We start from the raw sequence: 17,531 nt of genomic DNA on the forward strand, positions 1-17,531 counted from the left end.
AGCTTTGAACTAAACCAGGGATGAATTCTTAAACATGCATTGAAATGGACTAAAGCATAATGCTGGAAAGAAACGGGCCAATATTTCTCTGGACAGGGAAGGGGAGGAACGTTTGCTTATCCTATTAATGTGACATTATCAACACTGCCAGCCGTGGCACGGATCACTGTATTAGCCTGAATGATTCATGGATAATGGTGACTAAATTGTTTCCAAGGAGAGTTTATTTGATTTTGATTGCATATGCTCACATGTGTATCGAGTAAATTGAGGACCCGTGATCAATACTCTCCTACCAGCTAAATCACTGCAGACCAATTCGAAATAAGAGCGTTCTGTTGTTTTGCTGTTATAGAGCAGCATCTCCATCAGCAGCGGCACGGCCACGTCCAAAATGCATTTATGTGCGTTTTCTCACAATGTGAGACACTTCAAGAAGACCATGTAGTATCATATGACACAGATTATACATGTCTGAGAGAGGAAAGCTCACCTTATAGTCATACGTGGCCTCAGGATTCTCATCACACGCAATGACCTCTGGTGCCATCCAATAAGGGGTGCCGATGAAAGTGTTCCTGCGGCTCACGGTGCGGTCCAGCTGTGCACTCACACCGAAGTCCACTGGGGTTCAGATGAAACCGAGAGAGAGAGGAAACCAGTCTGATCAGTGTTCTAACCAGGTGTTAAAAAACAATTTTTTGTTCTGACAAGTGAAAGGACATCTTGTCAGTCACTGCGGGTTTCTATTTCTGCAGTGTGCGGTCACATCGTGGAGTTTAGCAGGAGAGGGAAAAAAGATCCCCCATGCAGATTTCGCTCGTGTTGACCAACAGAAATTGACTTCTTGGTCATTCCATGTCAAATTAACCAAAATGCAGAAACTTCCCGGCTCAAATTTTTGACTTTGTTATCTTTTCTGAAGACAGACAAACATAAATAGTGATGAAAGCCAAAATTCTAAATGTAATGGCTGTATATTTACTGAGTAATCCACTATTTTGTAGAGGGGCGTCAACATGACAATTTTCACATGAGATTTGTAGCCAAATTACAGGGGGGTAAAAATTACTTAAAAATATAAGATACATTTCTAGTTTCAGTATCATTTGTTCTTCAGACATTCCCTTTTAAACAAGTATCAGCTGTATGAAAAGTGACCCACATTTGGTTTCTGACCACTAAAAATGTGTACAATTGACCAATTTACTCATGGAGCCGCATTAAGATCTCCATATCTCTGGGATTGAATTATATAGGGCTTTTAAAATGAAGACACCAAAAGAAAAGTTTGCTAAAAAACAGAATCTAAAAGGGTATTAATATATCTTTAATACTTCTTGAGTAACAGGCATACAAACTTGGGGCAAAAAACACAATAAGTGCTTTTTCCCATTCTTTTATGTACTTATTTCACCAGAATTTTTTTTTAAATCAAAATCAAAAAATTAAGCCGGGGACTTTTGGTTAAGTTGACACGGAATGACACTTGTGTGTAAGCAGTTCTTCATGCATCACAACACTGTTAGCCACAAAATTTTGTTTTGTTCTCTGTGAATTTCGCCAAAATTTCTATAATGTGATCACACCTTTGTGCTGAGAAGCCCATGAACTGTACATTAAACTTCAAACACGTTTGACTGGCTGTGATTGCGTGGCGATGCAGTTTCGCATCCAGTTGCTTGTCACTTGAAACTTAAAATGCGTACACAATGTGCTATAGGGCAAAGGGCCACAGATGCCGCAGCTTTGATTAGTGCGAAACATGCTGTCAAGATACATGACTTCCTGTAAAGTACTGGATTACATAAGATGCTAGTTTAACTAGGTATGCTAAATTGAAAAAATATATACAAATGGCCTGTGCTTTCAGGTAATTGCCCTCTCCTCACATTGCAAATGAAGACGTAATGAGATAAAAGCAAATGTACTCAGGGCAGAGAGAGACAGTAAAACAAAAAGATTTGTTTTGAAAAGCTCCTTTCACAAGTCCAAACTTTTAGCATTCAGCCTTGAGCATATTCAGGAAATCTGCTAGAGTAGAGACTGTCAACTAAAGAATGATTATTTACCCCACACTGGCTAAATTGATTTACCTCTGAGCCACCCTACTTGGTCTCACAGTCAATGATAATTTTCTCACTGAGTATTAAAAGGGGGCGCCGCTAAAGGACAACAGCGCATTTGCATTGCTGGGCCGTGCTCCTCTCGCATTCCTTTGCTTTGAAACCTCCTCTGCGCAGTCACAGCGAGGACTGTAAATGCTATGCAAAGTTATCTGAGCCTCAGGGCTGCGCTCTTACCTAGTTTGACCTCAGCGTTCTCTGTTAGCAGCACATTCTGGCCTTTGATGTCTCTGTGGATGACTTTGTGATGGTGGAGATGAGTGAGACCCTGGCAGAGAGACAAACATGAATTAAGAGAGAAAAAGGATAGTAGAATGGCAGAATCCTTCATTCACAAGTTAGGCTGTGAATGAGTACCATTTATTAACTATAAATAGGTTTCACATTTAGTTTTACATTTATAACCTAACAAGCCTAACATATTGTGCGTGTGTGTGTGTGTGTGATATTTTTTCAACATGTTCATTTGTCTTTATTTAAAATAAATGTCACTTGGTTTGATATTGTTTCTAATGCAATGACATTCATAAATTAAGTCTCACAGTTCCATAAAGGAATAGTTGACAGAAAAACTTTTGACAGAAAATCTTTACTATTATTTTCAGATCCTCAAGTAACTTCAAACCGGCATCATGCTATTTTTTACTGTGGAGCACAAAATGATCTATGAAGTCTTTTGAATGCATACCAAACTTTTGAATTGTAGTGTATTTGATTAGAGTGCTGAAATACACTTTGACACAGCAGATGAAACGTATGGTTCTATCATTATATATTTTTATTGTATATAAATTATACAAAAACATGTGTTCCACAGAAAAATAATTACATTATATAGGTTTGGATTATTCCTCTATTTTGTTTGGTGAAATTTAAACTATCCATATAACACTTTTTAGGGCTGTAAGGTTGTTGTATTTTTCTAGTCAAAAGTGGCGATCTATGGTCATTTGCTGGTCTATGTGGTTGACCAGGTGGAATATCAGCCAGTGGACCTGGTAAACTGCCTTAGTCAAGTTGGTTTGGACTGGTAAACCACCTAAAACGGCAAGCATGTTCCAAATGCTGGTTTGAAGCTGATTTTCCCAGCGGGGAAGACAGTGAATAAAGCACAGTGACTTGAGCCGTTACCCTGAGGATCTCTCTGCTAATGTAGGCGGTCCAGTCTTCCCTCAGCGAGTTGCCCTTGGTGTTCTTGATCAGGTCTGTCACTGAGCCCGCGCCACAGAACTCCATCACCAGCTGTAGAAGAGACAAGAAGTCACTTTCTACAAATCAAAACAGTTTTTTTTTATTTATTTTTTTATCTTTCACACAGTCCCTTAAACACCATTAAATTGAAATGAGAGATGTATGGCTTTTAGTCTATTTCTGATTGCTTTGAAGTCATATATACTCAGCAAAAAAGAAACGTCCTCCCACTTTCAACTGCTTTTTTCCAGCAAATTTCTTACTATGTGTAAATATTTGTATGAACAAAAAGATTCAACAAATGAGACCTAAATGGAAAAAAAAATCCAAAGTCCCTGAACAGAGCATGGGTCAGTCTCAAGTCAGTATCTGGTGTGGCCACCAGCAGTTTTAAGTCCTACAGTATATTTCATCTTCATTGACTGAGCCAGATTTTCCAGATTTTGCTGTGAGATGTTTCTTCACTCTTCCACCAAGGCACTTGCAAGTAGGGCTGGGTATTGACACAAATTTCACAATTCGATTCGATTTCGATTCACAAGCTTACAATTCGATTTCGATTCAATTCGATTCAATATCGATTATTTTGGATATCAGGTGCAATACATTGCAAATTTTCTCAAGGAAAACAAATCTCTTAACTATTATTGTAAACTATGGGAGTCAGTTGTAGCCTATAGGCTTCATTAGCCTACTATAATATTGAAGGTAAAAATTAACTGATTTGTATACAAACACTTAAAATACACTTTTATTTATTTTTATAATAATAAAGTTATATGAAATTATATAAAAATTTAAATGGTGGCTGTCATAAAAAACTTTCCAGATTTATTCAAACATGCATTAAATATTGAAGAACATAAAAAATTATAATGAATATGTAATATGGATGGTGCATATATTTAACAAAATGCTCCTCTCTAGAGTTAATTTTTCTAGCAGACTAACGAGTTTATGGTCACTGGATATTTTTTTCTGAGGTAAATGTGACGTTACATGACATTGTTTACTAACGTCTTTCCACGGTTGAAACACTGATTGAGCGATTCCATGTGACATGATACGGACTTCGATAAGTTGTACTCTATCTTTCAACACACTTTCAGATGCTCATTCATGTTTATTTCGCGCTGTAACTGGTGTTATTAAGGCGGAAGAGAAGGAATGTGCGCTCCGCGCTGCTGCTTCTCTTGAACTGAGCTGCGCCAGAAAGATCTCACGCCACAGCGCCAAAACGGTAATTATGTTTTTGAATTTCGTAAGAAAATGGACGTAATTTGAAATCTGAGACTTCGTTTCATATCAATAATAACAAAGCACAAAGATTATTGTGATTTATTGGATGGGATGCGCGCAACAATATTCCATTCATTCATCAACTGAAAACAGGATGACTAATCGATTCTTGGGATTTAAGAATCGATATCGTTTCGTAAAAATGAGAATCGATTAAAATCGAGAAATCGATATTTTTTACCCAGCCCTACTTGCAAGTTCTCGAAAACGTCCGAGATGACATATGGTTACAAGTGGTTTGTTTCAGCTGTTCTTCCTGTCTCCTTTAGACTTTTAGAAACATCATGGACATTGCAGTTTATTGCTCTGTTCACTGCAGTCCTCATGCCTCCTTGCAGCAAGACTATAGCATGTTAACACAGTTGATCAGGACCCTGGGCATATTTCTCCTGGTGTTTTCCAGAATGAGTAGAATGGTCTCTTTAATGTCCTAAGTTATTGGAACTGAGACAATTTTCTTCAGTCTGTAAACGGTTAGCATTTAAAGGACTGTTCCACAGGTACACATGCAAAAATAGCTTATGTTTCACTGAACGAGCATGAAAAACATTGTTTAAATACTTTACAATAAAGATCTGTAAAGTGTATTCAAATTTTACAAAATTATCTTTAAAATACAATATCCTGAAAGGGTGTTTCTTTTTTTGCTGAGTTTATATGCTAGTGTACTGCTACATTCACTTTTAGCAACTTAAAACTATAAAAATTCAGTCTCTTCTGGGAAAAAGAGAAAAAATATTGGTCAATGGTCACTCATACAGAACTACACAGAATTTTGTCCAATCAAACGCACTTTAGAATGAGAATAATCGCTGCCCCTAAAATTCCTCTTCACCTTCAATATGTTTAGTTTCACTAGGAAATGTCAACATGAAAGAAAATAGTGTTCAAAAGATTACCACGGGTCTTGAAACAATGTCTCTTAGCCTCCCTGAATATCATATCTGTGCAGTTGTCCCATTTGATCTCATTTTACCCTTGTCTGCCATTTGCTTATCAAAAATATATTAGAACAACCCACCTAAACTGCATACCATCACAAACAAAGCCCAAACAAACAAACCGCACAATGCTTTAATCAGCCCGTTTCATTTTCATCACAACCCACTGGGTGAATTTTATTATATATTAAGAATATTTTTAGAGAGTAAAGTCCCTCAGATCATTAAAATAACATGATAAATATTGCAGCATTCAACACAAACACCCAAGTAGGGACATTCAAATTGAGGGCATAAATCTTTGAGCACTGCTCAACCGCAGGCTCTGAGAGAGAGAGAGAGAGAGAGAGAGAAGAGAGAGAAGAGAGAGAGAGAGAGAAGAGAGAGAGAGAGAGCGAGCTGTCCATTAATATGCATGTGGATGCTGGGATAAATGTAGCAGACAGGAGGAAAAGGCCTGTCACCATCGTCATGCGCTGAAGATCTGATCCCTTCCTCTCCTAACGGCCTGTGTCTCTCAGACCCAGGATGTGCAGCGTTTAAAAGGCGGCATCACTCAGGTTTAATTGGACCTAATTTGGCTGCGAGAACGAAACTTGCTGGAAAGCACAGGAGATCAGCCGGGACTTTCACTTTAATATCTGATGTGAATCACACTTAAATCTAGAAGCGCATGTCTTGTCTGACCACACAAAACAACAACAACAAAACAAAAAGCAGTGGTTAGTAGTAAAAAAGGGGAGAACTAAAATTTAAATGATTTTATTTATATTTGGAAGTAAGAATTGCCCTGAGTTATAAAGCAAGATTTGTAACGCTTCTGCTTGAAAATTGTGGGAAACATGAAAATGACTTTGTTGAAATGGGGACATATTAAAGAAAATGAGTTTACATGTTGAGTATGGCTTGAGGCTCCCTGGTGTCTCCGTTTTAAAACTGAAAGGAGAAATTTACACCACAGAATAATGATGAGATGAATAGAAAGAACCAAAGAACACAATAATACTTCAAACTTTAACCCAAGTGACTGCCACATCCAATTTGTGTTTCTGAAACGTCCTTGGAAATTTAACTGAAGCAAAAGTTCATCTCTTTTTTCAGTAGTCATAATGATTTGTAAATCCACAGATGCAAAAGTTGATAATGCTGTAATACAAATAAGCCAATATTACAGGGGCATGTTAGTTAATCACTGCCCATTAATCTTTGTCCGGTTGTTTTCCCTGGTGGAGGCAATGAACTCTTACAGAGGATTTGTTCTCATGAAAAGGGCAACTGTCAAATAACTACAATCCACCGTTCAAGTACAGAAATCTGTGAAAATTTGTTTTGAGAAACATTGTGACCTCTCACATTTAAACTAACTAATGGAATTTACTCAGTGTACAAGCTATATTTAGTTTGATGCAAATGAAAATAAAAATACAGTACATTAAATAGGTTGGACCGTTGTGTACCTGGGTGTTGATGGTTTAAAACATTAAAAATATATCTTTCCAGAACCAAAAAAATAAATCCATTCAATTTATTATGAAACTGTAGCTAAGATACAAGCAACTCATCATATAAAAGTCGTTAAAATACAGTTAAGCTACAGTCGGTAGAACTGTTAACTATCAAGCGATGCTACAAGGCTACTTGCTACAAAATAGTTAGTAACTGCAACAGCAACAATATTTCAAAAGCAAATAATTCTATAATGCCAGTTTGCTGCTTTGTTTGTTACTCAACACCACATGAACAATGCACCAGTTCTGGATATGGAAAATGCTGCAAGATGTAGGTAGAAAGCTTAGCTGATCCTCAGACCCTACGGTTTAGCCTTAGTCTGTTGTAATTGGAAGTGATTTGTGCTTCTAGCTCCTCTAATCACACTTCAGCAGAGAGTGTCCTGTCTAGTCACGAGCCTTTGAGCATAGCCCTCAGGTTCAAATACTCCATGTTAGAGATGTGTGCTCAACCACACAACAGCCACTCAAGCTGGCTGCCTCTGGAAATGGCCTCCAGTTAAATAAGGAAACACTTTACATTATTCAGTTCTCTGAAACTAAACATTTGCTTCTAACTGAGACCAGTATGCATTAAGAATTGTGAAGTTCAATCAAGGATAAATCCACTGTGTATGAACAGTTGAAGTTAAGCTCAGTAATCTTGAGTTCTAAGCAAATCATAATCCACTTATGACATACAAAACCACGTCAACACAAATAAAGAAACATCATGTGCTGCTTGACCTCTTTAATACTATATGAATCATAAGAGACTTGCTGTTTTTCTGTCTGGAATGCCATAAATGAGGAAGAATGAGATCATTAGGCACTGCTGATGAGGCCGTGTTTGGGTGATGGTGCTTCTCTATTTTAAGACACAGACTCATTTTCAGACTTGTGTAGGCATTTTCACAGCGACATGGATCTCCATACTATAAAAACGTAATTATCTTGTTTAATTCCTTTGAAAAGATGAGCACAGCAGATCACCAGCATGCACAGTGTTTGATGCTGAGGTTATTAACTAGAATTATCTAGTATTTAATTATCAACATAGAATTAAAAAATTTTAATTGTTCAAAAATGAATTAAATGATTTCTATAAATATACACTAAATATTAAATTATACACATTATTGTGTGTGTGTGTGTGTGTGTGTGTTACAATTTTTTTATTTAAGTTAAATAAATAAAAAATTATAATATTAAATGTTTTTATAATATTTTTTTTTTTTTCATATATACAATTATTATTTTCAATTTTGGGTAGGAAGCAGCAGTGAAAAAAAAAGAAAAAAAAAAGCAAACGGGTCCCTATGCTTAATATAAACCCACTGATGATCAGCTGCAATTCTGATTTATTAAAATAAAAAGTACTACAAAATCCTTGGAGACCAGATGCAGAAAAAGTATCAGGAAAGTTATCAAGAGATATTAAAAAGCATTTGTACATAACCTAATTAATATTCATGAGCTACGCCTTCATTTTGTCATACCATAAAATGGTCACCCTCACGTCTACGTTAACCAACAAGAATTTTTATTCAACCTTGCTTTTTGAACTGTAGCGCTAACAACTAGCAATAATTAGAAAAAATCCACCTAGAGCAATGTGGATAGATACATGCTAGTGTAAGAAAGCTGGTCTTTTTCAAAAGGTCCTCTTCATCAGTCTGAATAGAATGTGCAATGTGCTGCAAACTAATCTTTGTGCACTTGGACAAAACTGAAGGAGTAATTTATAGGGATCAAGCTTAATTCAGAGTTCACAGCACTAACTGCTGTTAAGGCCAAGTCGGTGCGAGCAATCGTAAAATAGAAAGTATTTATGCAAGAGCAGCGCTGAAGCTCAGAGTGCCAGAGTGAATGGACTCCCTTCGAAACATGCATGCCAACTACCTGACGAGCAGGACCAAAATTGAATGTGGGTTTCAGTCACTTGGTTATGCCAAGAGCTTCTTTCCCAATCTCTCTGTCTTTCTGATTTTGATTGGCAGGTCAAAGGGAATATTGAAGGGGTTTGTGGCCCTCGAGTCTTACAGCAGTGGGAATGTCAGCCTTCATCCAAAAGGTCTGCCCATTCAAGAGCTGCCACTCGACGCCGGGATGCGTCACAAATGCTCTTCATTTCCTGCGATGTCTATCTTTATTGGTGGAGAGTTCCATCTGCGTGCCCCTGTGTGTCCCTGCAGCCGCTGATAAACAACACAAATTACCCTGCCACAATCAGACCTGTCCTGTCTTTAAGCTGAGGAAGAGAAGGGAAGTGGTCGGAGAGGGAAAAAAAGTTGGTAGGAGAGGAAAATATGGACAGGAGAAGTAAAGTAGAGTGGGAGATAGAATGAAAGAATGAGTCTAGACAGCAGACACAGAGAACAGCCTCTCTGACCTTACTACTGAGATACATCTGGATGAATCGAGTGAATATATCGTAAAATAAGCGTTTATTTTTTTTTTTGTCTCATTGGCAACATTTAATTGAATTATTTATAGCAGTGATTCTTGACCCATTTCAATGGAAAACAATATTTGAAAAATTGGGCTATAGGCTAATAGGCTAATTATGACTAAGATTCTCATTAACACAAACTGGTGTTAAAGTCTATTTAAATAATTAATTAATTAATTTTAGGATTTCAGAAGTTTTAAAAACTTTCATTAAATGTTGTTGGGGGGGGTCATTTTAATAAATAACATATTATATGTATGCATAAATTATTTAATTAAAACTAAATAGAAATGGGTTTAACTGTGATGAAACACTGTGATTAGTACATAAAAATCAAGAGACATTCTGTTATTGAAATACTTATAATAAAAAGCTTTTACAGCCTTTACAAAGTCCTTAACTTTTCCCAGCACAGAGCACCGTTAACTCTCCATGACAACAAGTCTGTAGGCGAGACAACGGTGCTTTGATTCCTGTTCATCAATGTTCATTCAAGGTCCATTTATCATACACTTCCCCATGGGCCCAAAAAAGTCCACGTATACACAGGGCAGTGTGTGTGAAGCACAGATGGACACACACTCTCCATTTCCACTGGCACAGCAGGGCACGGTACTCACCCACAGCTGGTCGTCCACACCGGGAGGGTTCTTTTTAATGAAGGCACCATAGTAGGTGGCGATGTTCCTGTGGTGAGAGTATTTCTTCAGCATGTTAATCTCAGCTTTGATCTCCTCCTCTTCCTCCTGTCAAGACACATGCAGCAGGGGATCATGGGATAGCTCACATTCCACACTCTCTAAAGTAAAGCTGGAGGCCTGTGGGATCACTCTAGTGACCTATAATAAGGTCTGATGGCCCACTTACAGATGCAGGTGCTTTTACATGAAGTAGAGGGGGGAAGGAGGGGAGAGAGCACAGGATTAGCTCTTGACCCAAAGAATTACATCTTGACTGGAGTGTCCCTCTAGGCAGGACCCCCAACTCAATGATCTCTTCTCAAGAACATGCTGGATGCTGCTGATTTGAGCTAATGACAACTCTTCATCTGCTCTCTCGTTCACTATAGGTCAAACGGTAATTTCCAGGAACAAGCCATCCTAATGATGACAGGGTTCCCACTCAACTAATGAATTTCCATGAGTCTTCTAGGATTTTAAGAATTATTTTATAGGAGACTGCACAAGAAAAAACTATTTCAAACCAATGAATTATTATAGATGCATGATACTGTATCTGTACCATATTTATTGCCTGACATTGGAGATTTAATTTATTGTTATTGTAGATTTTAGATATTTAATTGTTCAAGTTTATTTCCTATTTTAAATTTACCTTTACCGTCATGTAATGCACTCTTAAGTTAAGTCAAGACATGAATTTAAACTTAACTGTTAAATGTAATCTTTAGCAAAATATGAATATACTGAAGAATAATGAATATGCATTTCTTACACAGTGCATGTTGTAATGCCTAAAATCATTGTATCATTTAAAACTAGGAATGCACCGATATTTTTAGTACTTGCCGATACCTGTATTTTCAAAGCATTTTTAATTTTAAGGGTCAGTATCTCCCCTCCCCGTAAATATGCCTTTATTGTAGGTGTGTTGTCTTCCAACGCTTCCTACAAGATCAGGTCGGTAATAGTTCAGGTAGACACAGAGTACTGAGAAACACCTGCTATAAAAGCGCTAAATTATTTATTATTCAGTTAGGAATGGTTTAGGACAAAACGCGATCTGAGGCGCTCACGCTAATAATTTCTGTTCCACTCGCCTGTAGTATTGGTCGCCCTGCCCACGATGTGGTCTCGTGAATATTCATGGTAGCTCCACCCACTGGAACCAAATATTCCAGGAACCGAATATATTGTAACACCGGTTCCGCGTTTATCACACTAACATACTGTGGTGAGCAGGACGAGGCAGAGGGCCGTGGGAGAACGGCGCGAGGCCGGTGGCGTGATTGATAATGAGTTACACCTGCGCAACGCACCGGTCTTGTATCTCTCACGAGGAGCGCAAGCATAAAGGAGGAGCGACGACAGTGGAGACAGAGACCGGTGCGTCACGCAAGTGTCGCTCAATCACGCCATCGGCCTCGCGCCGTTCTCCCACGGACCTCTGCCTCATCCTGCTCGCCACACACACATATTTTTGCGACAGCAAATAAAAATGATTAATTATGAAGGCTATATTCCAATAAATTGATAATATAACATTTTCTTCAAAACTATATCAACATTTTTAATGCCTGTAGGATTCAAATTAAATGCTTTTTAATGCCATTTAAGGCCTTAATTTTCACAAAATCCATTTAATGAATTTTAATGCTTTTTAATGCCCCGCAGAAACCCTGTAATAGCACAGTAAATATTTAGAGCTGCTCCATCAGGGATCAACCAGTCAAGAGCAGTGAGTGATTTTGTTTTTTTGATTAACATTAAGGACAAAGACAGCAGTAGGTTTATTAGGCTGCTGTCACTTTAAGAGCTGCACTTATCCAACATACCATTACACACGCGTTTTCTTTTCAACGGTTTACGTTCATTTCACGTAAGACATAACTGACCATGTTACACAAGGATACTTGCCTATACGGAGTCTATGAAGGCGGCTGAATAGGTTTTGTAACAACCACAGTACATTGTACATAGTAAAGGGAAGACTGTTCATCCAACAAAACAAGGATTAATGTAACCTGCTAATCAAGTGTTATTCGTCCTGAAATAACGGGGGCAGCCACAGGCCATTACATATACAACCAACGGTGGCCAGAGAAATCATAACAGCTTGTGAATTGAATTTGCTACGCTATTTCAAATTCTACAACAGCTTATTAAATGCTAAATTGACTTTAGATTAAAAATAAAGAGAGAGATTGGAAAAAGCTGCTGTTGAAAAGAGCAGACACGACTGAAATATTGCGGCTGATTAAAAAAATTATTCCCAATTCATAAGCTAGCACTGCAGCAAAATAACTGTCATTTCAAGAAACTCTACTTTAAAAACATATGAGGCATCATAGCCTGATCTTTTCTGCTCAGAAAAGCTGCACAGAAACCAAACCAAACGCAATTTTAAATTAATTTAGTTAATAAATAGTTGTTTTCTATTTCTTAATAAAATTGGTCCAGCTGGGACAAATGCTGCAAAGAAATTCTGATTGGGTTAAGCATTTACCGATTGGGTTAAGCATTTACCGTATCTGAGAGAAATGTAGCAGTGCGTTGATCTGTCTCTTCAAAGGAAGATTATTTTATGGTTTGCTTCACGATGTGAGTACAGGACTCTTTTACTTCACTGCTTTGCTGGTAGACATTTTTTTTAATTTGGCTAAAACAACAAGGGACTAGGCCTATATGTTTTGTCTCCCGCCACAGAATTCTGAGCAGACACAGAGCCGCTTTAGAGCAGCCTTAATTCGGCTGTGTAAAGATGCCTTATTATAAAGAGGGATGCTAAAAGGTAATTAAGACGACGTCTACCTTTGCATCCAGAGAACTAATGAGGGGAAAACCAAGCATAGAGGATATATGGATTTAATAAAACGTCAAAAATTATACCAACTAAGCCTAAAATAAACCTGCGGATCTGAGCCGAGGACTCACTCAAGAGGTTTTGACATCTTGTCGGTGTCAAAGACGAGACCTCAACAGCTTCAGAGTATAATAAGGGGTCAAGATGGAAAGAACAATGAAAATAAACTCACCCCTGTGACATCCATGCACTTGATAGCAGCCAGTTGACCCGTTTTGACATGTCGGCCCTGAAGAGAAACAAACATAGGTTGTGCTTAGGTTCAAGACATTTGAGGGAAAAGGTTCAAAACTTAGAATATTGTTGTGACTTCATTATGCCTGTGAAAAAAAAAAAAAAAAAAAAAAACACCTAAATATTCAATGAATACATTTAGGCTATAGCATCAAATATTCCAACTCTGGACATAAGAAACAAGCAATAATTTCAACCCAAGAACACAAATTATGTCCTTAGAGAAGAGTGGTATGCTGGAATACAGGCAAAATCATGAAATACTAAAATAAGGCTGTTGTTTTCATGAACATCATCTTTAACAATCATGTAAGATATAAAAAAATAAAAAAAAGCTGACCACAATTCCAGCATTTTGTGTTTATCCAAACAAATACACTCAGGGAAAATGCTTCACAAAAAAAACTATTGTTCTTTAATTGGCTATGAATTAGTGCAAAGGAGAGGCTTTGTTGACATTAGTGTAGTTACACCTACTGTAAACCTTGATTATGCCGGTCTAAACAATGAAACTCAGTGAGCATGCTTGTTTTGTTAAAAATATTTTATTATGTATTAATCTTGTTTTTTTAAGCACCTAATCTGAATTTTTTTCTTTTTTTAATTAGCTGGACTGTCATGCACACCTCATACCATCACTATGTGATTTCTGTCTATTTAAAGGCACTGATAAATACAGTACTTCCATTTTAAACGTAAGGACTTTAAGGCATGTTAAGCACTGACTTGATTTCCATGCTGTTTTTCAGCTTAACTATAAACATTAGCACTAGGTACAATACAGTTTAAAAGTTGAGTTGGTCATTTTTGTATATTTTTTAAATTAGGCTCATAAAGGCTGCATTTAATTGATCAAAAATACTGTAAAATAAGTAATATGAAATATTCTTACCATTTAGAAAAACTGTTTTCTAAATTAATTATTTTTAAAAGTAAGAAAGTAAGAAATGTATTCCTGAGATGGCAAATCTGAATTTTCAGCCTCATTACTCCAGTCTTCAGTTGCTCAAGTACATTTCTTATTTAAAATGAATCATTTTGTTTTATAAACTCATTTTAAATAAACCAGTTCAATATTTCACATTTATTCTTGAAATGTAAATCTTAAAAAGATGAAAGTTTTGTTTTTATTTGAGTGTACCTTATTAAGTGTACCTAAAACAGTATAAGATTTCCTCAAGTAACTGTTCTACACTTATGAGACAACTATAGCTATTAAAGTGAGCAATATGACCATAATAAAGAGAACACTGTGTAAAGAAAGGCAGTACAGTCAACTACCAAAGCAACGCATGGGCTCAGTATCATTAAACCACCCAGCGTATTAGTTTAAGTACAGGTCAACGGTGAAATATGTTTCGAAACACAATTTCAAAATCACAATCACATGGAGGTTTACAGTCGAGGAGGTCTGTCCCCATTCCGGAGTCACAAGGAGGTTTTGTTCATAAATCATTGGAGTCGGAAGTTGTGACAAGAACAGTTAAACCCAGATTTCACTATGCACAAAGTATTTTGGTAACACTTTATTTTACAGTGTCCTTGTTACATATGTTACATGTACTGACCATAGTAATAACAGTAAATTATGCATATTTACATGCAACTAACCCTCAACCAAATTCTAATCCTACCCTAACCCTACATGTAGTTGCTTAATATTACTCGGTACTTAAATACATAATTACACTGTAACAATGACACCTTAAAATACAGAGTAACCAGTTTTGTTTTGTTTTTACAGAGAGAAAAAAGCAAGCAGTGGCTTCCCTAATACAGGAACATGTGGTATTGTCTTCATCCTCATGTTCCCATCCCCCCTTTGCTTATTAACACATTAGTCCCTCTTTCAAGTCAGCATTCACAACTAACATCACATCACAGGAAGATTAAGTAGAATTGATTTTAGGTACAAACTAAAATGAATCATATAAATGACAGCCTACATTTTCCATTCTAAATAGCAAAAATGTAAAACAAACAAAAGCTGAGTAGTTTGCACCACTGGACATTGCTGTTGTCAAACGATGTTTAGCTGCACAATGTCCACCTGAGTGTCTATGTTCCTGCTTTTAACAAAGTGCCGTGACTCATGTCGCCTCAACTATCTGCCTCATCCTCCTCTACACTTAGCAACACCCTTCCCCAATCCCACCTTCCTTCAGACACCAGATAAACAGATAGAGGGATAGAGACAGCAAAGCACTAGGGGAAGTAAACAGACCAAAGATGAAGATATATTGACGGTTAAATGTCAGAAGGAAAGGAAATCAGAATAGCTTCTGTAGAAATGCTTAGCCTGAGATGCAGGATTCACCGTAACAAGATAAATGTCATTGACTATTTGTTGTAAGTCCAAAAGAGAGATTGTCAGGCAAATGACAAGACCACCTTAGAGGCCCCAATAATGGCCAGAAATTCAACTCATGCACAGTGCCTTACCACAGCACAATAACTGTAGCTTCACATACACACACAGAGAGCAGATGGGCCAGACAGTGCTGCTTTTCAAGGCCTCGGTGAATAGATTCAGCTGTCATTCAAAAGAAAAATCCAATCCTCTTTTCTTCCAAATTGAACATTGAGTTATTTTACCATCAGCAGGTGTTCAGCCATTGATTTCAATCCAGAACCTCAAGAACACACCGTCTACAACTAAACAAAGATACTACATACTCTTGACCTTGACAGAACTGGTTTCTAATAGTAGATCTACATAATATTCATTAATACGTAATATTCTCACCACATAGAATAGACACTGTATTGCATTATACGTGAGCTTCATGAAGTCAGTGCTTTCATAATCGCAATTCCATTCAGCCATTGGTCTTTGTGACCTAGATCTGCAGTAACAGCCCTCATGAATGAGGATTATTGGATTTAAAAACGTATCTTATAAATGCTGTATACTTGAGTATATTTCTAACGCTGTGACTCCTAATGGCATCGCTCAACAACACTAGGTTACAAACAGGAATAGTAATAGAATCGCTCGCTCTCTGCCAGAGCAGGAATGAAAGAGGGAGGGATGAAGATGAATAGCACTCGTTCCGTGACGCTCCGTAACACATGGGTCTGCTTCCTCCGATCCTACTCATGAAATTAAAGGCCTCAAACTTCAAAAGCCAAAAGAAATAACATTCCTCTTTGTCCTACTTGGTTTGAATTCTCCTTGTCAGCTAGGTCAAATTATCTGCATAAATGAGGTTGTGTAGAAATTGCAAGAATGATTGTGATAGTTTTGGTAAACATGAGTTGAAAATTACAATTTTCAAATAAAAAAAAAAAATTACAAATGTCATGTTTTGAATTATTTGCCATTATTTTTTTAGTGAGTGTTATTTTTTTAGTGAGTTTATGACTGTCCTGTACAATAATATTATCGGGTTTTTTTTGTTGCTAATATTCTTGTAAAGATAACATTTGATGAAAAAATAAATTGAAAACTATAAAATTTAAAATAGTTATAGTAATATTTAACTAATTTTTAAGATTATAAAATAAATACTTAGATAAAAAATATAAACTATACAATTATAAATAGTACATTTAACAGACATACAATAATGTCAATATTAAGTGGTAAAATAAATTGTAAAATGTCAATAAAAAAATGTAAATCAATTCAACAACAAAAGCATCGGGCCAGTGAAAACATTGGCAGGGTAAGTAGAAATAATATGCTTGAAATTAGGATTATTAAAAAATGTATATAAATGATCTATATTAAAAATATATAAATGTATATGAATATAATTATTAAACATACAATTATTCATTAAAAATAAGAAATGTAAATAAAAATAATTATAGCAAAAGCACAATTAAAGCACTGTGGCTAAAATTATGAAACAAAACATACATATATGAGATAATATAAATAAAGGCACTAATTGAACATTCAATCTCCTAGTATTGCCTAATTAGCAACAGAGACCAGATATTGAATGTGTCATCATGAGGCTGCCTTAAAATGCCAGATTTCCAGTTCGTTTCTGCAGTTTCAGTGACAGCGAATTGCAATTTGCCTACAGCGCAAGCGAAGCCAACTGCAGATGAATGTTGCCGTTCGACAGCATCTCAGCCTTATTCTGCAGCATTACATGTTTGAGCTGAGAGGACTACAGACAAAGAGGTTTCAGGGAAACAACTGGGTTTAATGAGATAGCACAACTGTTTGAGATGCAGGAGAGAAGCGTGAGTCTCTCCTCACCCCATTCCCACTGAAACCAATTCGCTAGTGGCTTCTCCGCAT

General features: G+C 36.8%; 1 protein-coding gene across 7 annotated transcripts in view; it reads right to left on the minus strand.

Moving 5' to 3' along the window:
• tnika (TRAF2 and NCK interacting kinase a) overlaps positions 1 to 17,531 on the minus strand; it is an 87,639-nt gene that overhangs the window by 31,487 nt on the left and 38,621 nt on the right. For all 7 annotated transcript variants that reach the window (XM_084118903.1, XM_084118902.1, XM_084118899.1 and 4 more), the window contains exons 3-7: positions 13,212 to 13,268; positions 10,117 to 10,242; positions 3,258 to 3,368; positions 2,304 to 2,394; positions 494 to 624 (exon numbers count right to left, since the gene is read on the minus strand). In XM_084118903.1, the coding sequence (XP_083975029.1) occupies positions 494 to 624; positions 2,304 to 2,394; positions 3,258 to 3,368; positions 10,117 to 10,242; positions 13,212 to 13,268 (516 nt within the window). The remainder of the gene's footprint in view (positions 1 to 493; positions 625 to 2,303; positions 2,395 to 3,257; positions 3,369 to 10,116; positions 10,243 to 13,211; positions 13,269 to 17,531) is intronic.

Source organism: Abramis brama (assembly GCF_963993115.1).
Source record: "Abramis brama genome assembly, chromosome: 7".
NCBI lineage: Eukaryota > Metazoa > Chordata > Actinopteri > Cypriniformes > Leuciscidae > Abramis > Abramis brama.